Raw genomic sequence first — 11893 nt, forward strand, 5'->3', positions numbered from 1 at the left:
ACTTCATTAAATCTTTGATGAATCTTGAGCCTATTTTACAGAAAATATTGCTAATTGAAAAAATAGCTATCAAATGATGAAAAGTTTTTAATATGAATGTTGCTGAAGCGCTCAAAAATAAAATTAAATCTTTCATTTCCCTCCAGAGTTTTATTGCTGGTACCATATACTTAATATGTAAAAAAATTTAGTGATATGTTGCATTATTGGAAAATATAGCTTTTTTCTCCAAAGTACACTTTCTGCCTAAAAATAAGGCAGCCAGCCCAATTCCAAAATACTTAATTTAATTTTTCTTCAGATTTGTTTGGGTTCCAGAAACCATCTCAGCCTAAGTTATTGAAAGGTAAAGTGCAATAGGTGCTATTGAAAGGCCATCAAGGGTCTCTCAGATTTGACAGAAAAATTTAACCATTAAGTTTGCAAGTTTTGGTAGGTCTGCTAGTGCAGCTTGTGGACTTTCTCTCTAGAAACGTGTATGACTTCAGGCCACCTCACCCAGTTGTCTAAAACTTCCTTTGCAAATCTCAAATCGGGGGAGAGAATTTGATAGAGCTTGCTTGCATAAAGAGTATGTCTACCCCTAGCGTGGTCACCTGTGTTCAGAAGCCAGGGCATCCTACCACCAGCAGGACCACTGGAGCTGCACTCTTGAGTGTTAGGGGTCATTCCAGGAGAAGGGAGGTGGTCACTACACCCTTTTTTTTTTTTTTGTCTCAATGTGACAAAACTAGAAGATCAATTTGTCTGTTTTCTAGCTCTTAGGATCTGCACCCGATGAAAGAAGAAAATACTCCATCATCCCTTTCCATGTTGACTCCTGTACATAGAGCAGACTGACATCTTCTAAGTTAATAGTGCAAGACCCTCCACAAGAGAGAGCTACCCTCTCCTTTTCTTCCCTGTCACCTGCTTTCCCATAGAGGATGGCTAACCAACTTCAGGTGTTGCTGCCTCCTGGTCTTGGGCTTGTACAACAAAAATAGAAGTTCAGGAGATTTAGACAATGAGGAATAGAGGGAAGAGAGGGAGGATAGGAAAAGGAAACACAGTGAGATGAATCTTACATAATTTGCGTATGTACATCACAGTGAGTCCCACCATCATGTACGTCCACAAGAATGGGGTCCTAGTTAGAATAAGATATATTCCCTGCTTGTATAATTATATCAAAATGGATTTCAAATCATGTATAACTAAAGAGAACCAAAGAAGAACTAAAAAAAAATAATAACTCTAGTCCAGCCTGACCTCCAACTCTTCCCTTTGGATTGTGATTCTCAAACTGTAGCTCAAGGAAAACATGATTGAAAACTAAGAATGATTTAGTTTAAAATCTCCAAAACTATACTTATTTAGATAAAGAAGATCAATATTTCATTTTATTCATTTTTTCATTTATATATTCATAAACTTGCTCAAAAGATATATCTGAAATACTTCCTAGGTGCCAGGTGCATGAATAAAACATACAATGATTCAAACTATGAGTTTCTAGTCCACAAGTGTCCTTTTCCCTTCAAGTCCTTTCCCCCTGCCGAAATAATACTGGGTTCTTAAGTCACTGTTGCCAAAGCCCTGCTTTCCTACTCAGCCCAAGTTACTGTAGATAATGTCCATTTTCTCTTTCCCACTAGACATAGAGCTTCATAAGCCCAGGGCCCTTGTCTATCTTGTTCACCTAAGTGTCCCTGCTCCTATCAAACTACCTGCCACAAAGCAGATGCTCTGTAAATAGCTACTAAACACAAATCTCCTTGCTGTATGTAGATTAGGCCTGACATGAATCATAAAAGTAACAGCAGCAATTGCATTGACAATCAGTGCCTGCAAGTCTTTGCCTTTCATGCCAGAGAGCTGCTGGCAGGACAGATTATCTCTGTTTTCTCTGTCACTGATTTACTGCCCTGGACTTAGGTAACAACATCAGCTAATAGGACGAGCAGTGCAACATTGACCTCAAAACATAACTGAACAAACAGTACTCCCTTTATCCTCCACCAATGGCATCAACTTTGTGAAAAATTTAAACATTTTATTAAGTGGGATCTCTGCAAATACGTTTCTTCTCTTTGAAAACATCCTCATTTACTTTATAATATTAAGCAAGTTAGAGTGTTAATACAGAAAAATTCTACAAGAACTATAATTAAAGAAACTCATCACCAACATAACTGCCCATGTCTCTCACACAGACAGGAATATTCATACCCACCCATAGATTAGGGTGAAAATATATGTGAAAGTAAGGGTTAAGAGTGTGTGTGCCCATCTGAAGTACTGTAGTATCTACCCCAAACAACAGCAACAAACAAAAAAAGAAAGTACAGGTTAATTTTGTTATAATGTTTATATTCCATTGGGCAATACTGACATAATAGGCACAGAGCATAGAGGTTGGGTTAGACAGAGTGGGTCAAGTCCTGGTACTTGCACTTTATGTGTGCTCTTGGGTAGTTTAAGCACTCTGAACCTCAGTTTCATTATTTGTTGAGCTCAGTAGTTTCAAAATTAAATAAGATAAATGAATATCGTTGTTGGCATCTGAGGAATGAATCAACGAAGGCCAGTTTACTCACTCATTCTATCTTTATTTATAGAATGTCTGCTATGTCTGTCTTGCTCACCAATGTATCCCCAGACCTCACCAGACCACCTGTCACTTAGGAGGTTCTTAGGTACTACTCATATAGAATGAACATAAGTCTCTCTGTTCTTAAGATAATTCCTTTAGTTTTCTTCCATTTTCCTTCTGCCAGTGGTAAGAAGGCCGGCTGCAGCAGAGCTAGGGGGTAAGGAACTTTCACTGTAACTTTGAACAAGAGTCTACTATATGCTAGAAGAAACTAACAAAATGAACCAATTTCTGAAAATTAATATTTATCAACTTGTGGACTGGAAATATAATAATACATCGCCTCAAAAATTGTTTGAATCTTCTTAACAAATAGTTCTTTTAAAAATCAGCAAGAACCTATACATCACAAAATAAAATCTGTCCAGATTTTTAAAATAAAATTTTCTCAGTTATGTTTGGAAGGAAAATATTCTTGTATCTTATTTTAATTGATAGTCAGAGTTAATTTTTCTGTCATCTTGTGTATCCCTCTGTATATTCTGAAGAATATAACTGTAAAGAAAAATGTTCATTCACGACTAATAATTGGGGCACAAATTTGAAAAAATGCAATCAAATATATTTCTTCAATTAAATTCAATATTCTGTTTCTATATATCTGAGTTAAAAGAATTTGGGAATGTAATCTATACTATCAAGAGAAAAAAGAAATTCACTGTTTCACACTATTACCAAGATTATGTTTCAAAGCACTGTTTAAAACTTCCCCAATCCAAACTCAGATAACTTATCATCTTCCTAATAAAAACATTTTGCAAACTTAATAAGAATATTTTACTTTCCATACAAACAAAACAAAACAGGAAATACGTTTAAACAGTGCACCTGATGGGATTTCCTTTTGATTCTTGTAGGAGTTCTTAGTCTCAATTGCAATAAACAAATGAACAGATAAGAAAGATGGATCTTGTGACTTATGAGAAATGATGAAGGAAAATTAAGTGTGGGAACAAACTGAAAGAGAGGTACAAAGTCATTACTGTTATGAAGGCTTCCCAATGTTACAATGACATTGTTTTTAATAAGCAATCTGATAGAAAATAAAATATGAAAATTGATTATTATGGATTATATGAAATGTTAACTATGTATCCAGTCACTATAATGTAAATTTTGATTTGAGAATCTATAAACTATTAGTTATTTTAATAATGATTAGAATTTGTTGTAAGTTTTAATTTACATTAATAAAAGACAAAGTATAAAAACTAGTCAGGGTTAAAAAAAGATCTGGACATTTTCTTTCCAGTGTTTGTCTATCAAAGACATGAATTGTTATTTTTAAATTCTGATTAATGTCTAAAGAAAGGATAAACACATGATGACATAAATTACTCTTGGTTTTAATGGCCTCTTGTAAAATCGAATTATATGTTTGCCTCAAAACCTAGCACATATGGTGTATCTTTAGTGGGTTCCTAATCTTAGTGATTGCTTTCTGAGTGGCTCAAACTTTGTGATTCTATTAAATTTTTTTCCCTGCACATTCTTTGTGAACTCTAGTGGCATTAATTTATGAGAAATGTGATACATCTCTTCCAGGAATGTTCTAAATTTCCATCATTTTTCAGGTTAAATGAGTTGAGGAGATTAGTGTTTCTAAATTAAACCAACAGCAGAGAAGAGTTGTATCACAAGTAAATAAGTCTTGCTGGGAAGATGTTGCTTAAGTGATAAAATGGTTCAGCCAACAAGGGAACCAAAAAATTAAATATTAACTAAGGGAAGGTAACCATTTCTGAAATCATGCCTAACAGAGGACCCAAGTATATATAGTTGAAGTTCTCTCTGGTCTTCAGGCAGAAGATGATTTCTTGGAACTTTCAAAAATTTGAAACCATGAAACATCTATTATTGCTTCTGTTGTGTGTTTTCTCAGTTAAATCCCAATTTTATGACTACGAAGATGAGGTGATTTTTTTATATTATTCTACTATTACTAATCTTATTAACATAAAATATAATACAATCATACTAATGAATAGTTACTTAAATGAAATTAGTGTTGATTATAGTTTGAAACTGAATTGTTAATCTCTAGGATCTAATTTACCTAAAGCTACTTCGTGATGATTCATTTGTGAAAGCAAAATAATTTGATTTTTTTTTTTGGTTTATTACTTTTATTTTCCAAGGATGAAGATGGCTTGGCTAACGTAAGATGTATTTTTTTCACTTTTTGTTATCCTGAATGCTATGATTTTCACTTAGTTCTAGCAATACATTATTACAATTATAAGTATAGAATCTAAAAATCGTAAGGGCTAAAAGACAGCAAAAGAGGAGAGTTTTAAAAGAAAAAGCTGTGGTAGATAGGTGGCTTTTTGGTGAGGAGAGCAATATATAGCTCTTGAGATTACTGACTAATTATGAATATGAATTATAATTTAAGTTTAAATGAAACGTTTTTCAGATGAGAAAATTTAAATCAGAGGTGGTGTTTATTGTTATTATTGATGGTTATGAAGTCTAACTTTTTATTTTGTCGAACAGTTTTGTCCTCAAGTGTTATCTTTGCCAACTTACTGCTATTAGTTTGTTGTTATCAAAAACATAGAAATGCATTTAGAAAAAAGAAATATTTAAGGAATTGTAATTTTATTATCAAATGTATCATGATCAAATTTCTTGTGCATGATAAAGTATCAACACACTAGAAATAAGAATATACAATAAGACTTTGATTCATTTGGCTCTTTTATTGAATTTGGAGAGAACTTTAATGTTCTAATCATCACACTCTTCAAATAAAAAGATAACTTGGTCAATCACATTTGGTGAGAAAAATGGAAAGAAGTCGTGAGACTAAGTTTTTTGAAGCACTTTGCAAGGTACTTTCACATTCTTACTCAGTAACTAATCTTCATAGAAATAGTTTAATAGTTTATGTTCCAAAGCAGATTTTCTAGTTTTGGTTATTTTGATAAGTGGTCTTCATAGACTTAAAATCTGTTAAATTTTTTTTACATTTTTTTCTCTAGTAAAATTGCTTCTCGACTAGCACTCTAAAACAAAAAAGAAAACAGTCTCATTTATAATTTTATTTATAATAAACAGGTGAATTAAATTTGTGTTGGAGCAGACAAGCTCTCCTTGGGACCTTGCCTTTGATATTTCCTCCAAATCTTTTTCATTAAGGATATATGTGATTGAGCAGGGGAATCTGGAGCCAAACTTCCTAGCAGGAAATGTTAAGTAATAAAATTATCTTACAAATAAATGACAATAAAATTCTAAGTACAGCTCATTTGGTGACTTTTAGACTCAAACAATTGCAAAAGAGTTCAGGTCCTTCTCCAAATTTTTGTCATTTGTTAATTAGTAATTAAGTCCCCATGAATACAATTACTGACAAAGAGTATATGATAATATATTTAATCCAAGCCAAAACCTTTATATTGCACTGCATATTTTGCAATTCAAGTTCATTTAATGCAATGTTTTTGTTAATACATAATTTTTATTGCAACATATAAATCTTAAGAATTATTTTAAATATGAGATAATCTTGGTATTTCATATAGAGACCATATAGGAAATTTCAAAATTATATTTTAATAAATTTTGTTAATAGGAAATAAGAGTGAAAGTTGAATTAAGAGTGAAGAAGCCACTTAAACTATAATATCTGTTATGTATGATTCCAACATATATAATATTCCAAGTTATAATGAGCATTTACAATGGGCCTAGTACTATTCTGAGTGTGTCATACATAAGTCATTAAATCCTTACAGTAATCTTATGAGACAGATATAAACTACAGTTATCCTTGTTTTACAGATGAGGAAATGGGGACACAGACAGAGTAACTTGCTCAGGGTCTTATAGTAAATGTAGGGTCACAGTTGAAAGCCAGGCAATCTGACCCCAGAATACCTTATTTCTCTTGCAACATGTTAGGGTCAAAGTTTGTCTTATTACAAATCAAATTTAAGTAAATTTCACTTTAAATAAACCTTCTATTGTCTGTTACATATGATCCTATAGGATAGACTGATGATCAATTTGTAAAAGTTGAAAGTGGGGAAATGATAAATAATAATTATAGGAATTTAGTAATCTAAGGGGCTTAAGAATATTCATTCTTTTGACTGTATAGACTCCTGAGAATTTTGTGTGTTCCAATGTTTGGGTTTCAAGAACCTGAGGTCAAGGTTATTCATAATCTCATATAGTTTTCTTTTAGAGGCTCTCTTTAAAAACTCTCTTGGGTATGGTAGTCTTAGATGCTATTCTTCTTTCATCCTTTTCTGAAGAGACGTAAGTAACCTTCTGATTTTCTACCACAAACTAGCCAGTGGATGGACCTTAAGCAAATCTTCAGGTTTGTGACAACCTCAGTTATAAAATGAGGGTGTTGGAGTAGTTTCATCTCAAATCTCCTCTAACAGTCATCATTCTATTTCTGTCTGGCTTTCTGCAGGCTGTAGTGGATGCTCGTGGTCATCGACCCATTGACCGGAGGAGGGAAGAGGCTCCCAGCCTGAGACCTGCCCCACCTCCCATTAGTGGAGGTGGCTATCGGGCTCGTCCATCCAAACCAGTTGCCGGTCAGAAAAAAGTGGAAAGAAAAGCCCCGGATGCTGGAGGCTGTCTTCATGCTGACCCAGACCTGGTAAGCATTGACATTTCTTGCAGTGGTGGGTCTCCCATGCAGAGAAAGTCTAGGTTTTCATTGACCCACATTACCATCATTGCTATTTTGTTTATTTATTTTGGAAATAAAATTCGGAACATAAACCTAATTTGGTCTTTGGTGTAGTCTCCCTTTCTTGTGTTCTTTGGTCTGGGCCTAGGATAACAAGTTAGGATATGTGGGTATTGTCTTTGCTTTAAATTTCACCTACTTCTTTTGTTCAAGTTGATAAAATTTTCATTGCCTCATTACATTTCTTCTGTGGTAAGGATTATTTTAAGTTTTCAAAATATGTAAATATATGATGATGCTAATTCTGACATTTCTGGTCTTCCATAAAGCAAGTCAAATAACACAGTGTTTCATTGACTAATGAGATAATTGGATTGCTATATGCACTATTTTAACAAGCATCCATAATCCACATCCTTTCTCTAATGCCTTCTTTCTTCTTTGTAGGGGGTGTTGTGTCCTACAGGATGCCAGTTGCAAGATACTCTGCTAAACCAGGAAAAACCAATCAAAAACAGCATTGCAGAATTAAACAACAATGTGGAGTCTGTTTCCCAGACTTCCTCCAACACATTCCAGTACATGACTCTGCTAAAAGACATGTGGAAAAAGAGGCAGGCACAAGTAAAAGGTGGATATTCTTGTGTTTTCCATTTGATCCTCAGTTATAAAATCAGCTGTGAGAATGCATGATTATGAGATCAGCATTTCTAAACTGGTCTAAATAGCATCAATATTGCTTTCAGTATGCATCTGATTACATTAAGAACCTGGCTTAGACATCTGCACCTGTGATTTGCCAGATAAACATGATCAAAGTTTTGTTCCCAGTGTGACTTCAACAAGAGTGATCTATGAAAAATTTTACTATAATTTCTCATTGTTCATCTATAAGAAATTTGGTTGATGACTCAGAAGATAAAGATTCACAAAGTGAGCCGGGCCCAGTGCTGCCGGCCTGTAATCCCAGCTGCTGGGGGCGCTAAGGAAGGAGGGTTGTGAATTCAAAGCCCAGCCTCAGCAACAGTGAGATGCTAAGCTACAATGTGAGACCCTGTCCCTAAATAAAATATAAATTAGGACTGGGAATGTGGCTCAGTGGTTGAGTGCCCCTGAGTTCAATCTGCAGTACCAAAAAAATTAAAAATGAAAAAAATTTACAAAAGATTTACCAAGTGAAAATTTAGCACATATACATTGAATATTTGAGGTTTTGAACTTGAAAGAGAAATCCATGATATATTTCATTGTCACATGCACAGGGACGTCTCAACTGTGAATCTTAAGATCTCAATGCTTAGGGGTACTGACTTGGTGTTTAGGGATCAACTAGAGTATGAGCCTGGCTTCTCAGTAACATACCTAAGTTTGTACCACTTTTCAAATGAGTTGAAGGAATCATAGCATCTCTCTTTTCACTTTTGATGTTCTATAGTACTTATGCAAGGTGTATACAGAAATCAAATGCATTTGCTCTAGAAGATGTTGAACTTCTGAGATGGAAGGCCCAAATACTGCTTTCTCCTCTTTTCTTCGTCAAAGAAATGAGCAACATATTGTATCCATTATTGGATATAATCTTTAAATTAAACCTATGGTAAATTACTCATATAGTGGTGATAATGCTGAAGTTCTATGGCTTTGCTAATTTGTCTATGCCTTGACAAAATAATTTTCCCTAAGTACAACTATATATCATGATTACTTGATAGTAGCTCAATGTCTCTTATTCTCAGCAAACTAAAATCATAATTATATAGTTGAATATACTTAGCTTTTTATGAGGCAAATGCTGACCATCCCTATATAATTTCATTTTCCTAGACAATGAAAATGTCATTAATGAGTACTCTTCAGCACTGGAAAACCAACGATTATATATAGATGAGACCGTGAATGAAAACATCCCAACTAACCTTCGTGTGCTCCGCTCAATCCTGGAAGACCTGAGAAGCAAAATACAAAAATTAGAATCTGATGTCTCAGCACAGATGGAATACTGCCAAGCCCCGTGCACTGTCAGCTGCAATATCCCTGTGGTGTCTGGCAAAGGTAAGTAGTTAGCAAACATACTTCTATCAGATTCCAGAAGAATTCACATTCTTTAAAAATAAAAGAATTAAAAAGTGGATCCAGTACATTTTCCTCAGTGGAGCCTAATGTCACTATAGCACATCATGAAGATGTCATTAGCATGTTGTGGTATGCCTTGGCCTGGTGATTTTGCCAATTTCCTATAAGCAGGGTGGAATATAATGACGGTGTAGTTTTAAGGGTATCTGATGTACAGTCTATGAATGTACTTGGGTGAACAGATGGCAGGGACAGGTATTGGAGCTTCCCCATCCCATGTGTTCCATCCATTTGGGGATTCTCCTAGGCACAAGAGGGGGTTAGGGAGGGCCCTTTTAATTTACTCAGCAGATAGAATTCTTCAAAACTAAGTTTGATTTTCAAAGAAAGACCCAGTGTTTTATACTATTAAAACAATTCTCAAATGTCTATAACAAAACAGTCCCCCGCTAACTTATATAATCATTTTTGATAAAGAACTGCCCAAGTAATGATGTTATAGATCCTGAACATAAGATGTTATCTTATGTTTGCAGAATGTGAAGAAATCATCAGGAAAGGTGGTGAAACATCTGAAATGTATCTCATTAAGCCTGACAGGTCCAGCAAACCCTATAGAGTATACTGTGACATGACCACAGAAAATGGAGGTAAGTATTGGACAGTGGTTCTTTCAAATACCGGACAGGAAACAAGACTTTGCTGTGACATAGCTGGCAAAGAGCAATTTGATTTGGAATTCAATCTGATATTTTAAAAGTTTTTAAGTATCTATGATTTACAAGTTGGGATAAGATCAAGCATATTTCATTTCCAAAGAGTTTAAGAGTTTCCTCTCATATTTATTTTCATGATTCTGTCCATTTTGGAGAACTAAATTTAAGTGGGCATAAGGTAAATTGAATGGACAAGGGATTCAGATGTTCTTTTCAAAGCGATATCACTTATTATTGGCTAATTTATGCTATTTTTTGTTTCCATCAACCATAGGATGGACAGTAATTCAGAACCGTCAGGATGGTAGCGTTGACTTTGGCAGAAAATGGGACCCCTATAAAAAAGGATTCGGGAATATTGCAACCAATGCAGATGGAAAGAAATACTGTGGCCTACCAGGTAAAAACTAGGAGGAGAAAATAAAATTATTGTATTTCAAATGGGATTTTTTTTCCATTGTAAGAGCATTGATTAGAGTCTGTTTTTAGGTTTTAGGCAGTTAAAAGGAGTTTAATTAGAAACATGTAAAAGCAAAAGATACATAAGAAAAGCAGGGTTTTTGTTTGTTTCCAAATATTTGATATTTGGTAACATTTTATTCTGTTTTTCCTTTAGGTGAGTATTGGCTTGGAAATGATAAGATCAATGAACTTACTGAGATGGGAGCCACAGAACTTTTGATTGAAATGGAGGACTGGAAAGGAGACAAGGTGAAGGCGCATTATGGACTCTTCACGGTGCAGAATGAGGCCAATAAATACAGAATCTCAGTGGGCAACTACAAAGGAACAGCCGGCAATGCTCTCATGGATGGAGCTTCTCAACTGGTAGGAGAAAACAGAACCATGACCATCCACAATGGCATGTTCTTCAGCACCTACGACAGAGACAATGATGGCTGGTATGTGCGGCATTCTTCACTCCTAATTTAAAAGTCCCTACTAGTATTATTATTCAGCATCATTTAACAGCTAATGTTATTAGCAACCACAATCTGTCGCCCAATGTGTGTTTCACTTAAAAGCATTTCAACTATAAAGTAGAAATTATTATTCTCACTTTATAAATGCAACTTCAAGAAATTAAATAATTAACCCAAAGTCACAGTAAGAGAAGGAACTGGAATTAGACCACACTCATTTTCTGAGCAATGAACATTCATATAAATACCTACATATCTATGCTCTAATGTTTATTTGAAGATCTTCATTTTGATTTCCAGGGTTCTTAAATATTAATGCATCTGAAAGTTGTCATTTCAGTATGAAGTAACCAATGTCATCACTACATGACTTGGCCACATAGGCCCAGCTATCTCCCTTTCTTGCTATGGGACAGGGAAGCCTTTGGTGTACTTATAGGACTTTACATGTAGAACCCAAGGGAAGTACCTCAGTATAGCACTCTCCTGTGGATACTCTGCAAAGAATGAACTTGACAACTGTAGTTCTGCTTCTAGTAACCTAAGACATATTTCCTTTCAGGACAAATGAAGATCCAAGAAAACAGTGTTCTAAAGAAGATGGTGGTGGATGGTGGTATAACAGATGTCACGCAGCCAATCCAAATGGCAGATACTACTGGGGTGGACAGTACAGCTGGGACATGGCCAAGCATGGCACAGATGATGGCGTAGTATGGATGAATTGGAAGGGGTCATGGTATTCAATGAGGAAGATATCCATGAAGATCAGGCCCTTCTTCCCACAGCAATAGTTTCCCAAATGTCGATTTTTATTCTTCTATATGTGACAACATTTTTTACATTATGTTATTGGAATTTTCTTTCATACATTATATCCCTCTGAAAATCT

At 34.8% G+C, this 11893-nt stretch overlaps 1 protein-coding gene across 1 annotated transcript; it reads left to right on the forward strand.

Annotated features, from left to right (window-relative positions):
- The first annotated feature begins 4451 nt into the window (after positions 1-4451).
- On the forward strand, positions 4452-11893 carry Fgb (fibrinogen beta chain). The gene is made up of 8 exons (XM_026384733.2): positions 4452-4549; positions 7065-7256; positions 7737-7920; positions 9114-9341; positions 9899-10012; positions 10353-10478; positions 10695-10980; positions 11564-11893. The coding sequence occupies exons 1-8, from the start codon at positions 4478-4480 to the stop codon at positions 11793-11795; spliced, it is 1434 nt and encodes a 477-aa protein (XP_026240518.2). The 5' UTR covers positions 4452-4477; the 3' UTR covers positions 11796-11893.

Source organism: Urocitellus parryii, chromosome 10, assembly GCF_045843805.1.
Source record: "Urocitellus parryii isolate mUroPar1 chromosome 10, mUroPar1.hap1, whole genome shotgun sequence".
In the NCBI taxonomy this organism is placed as follows: Eukaryota; Metazoa; Chordata; class Mammalia; order Rodentia; family Sciuridae; genus Urocitellus; species Urocitellus parryii.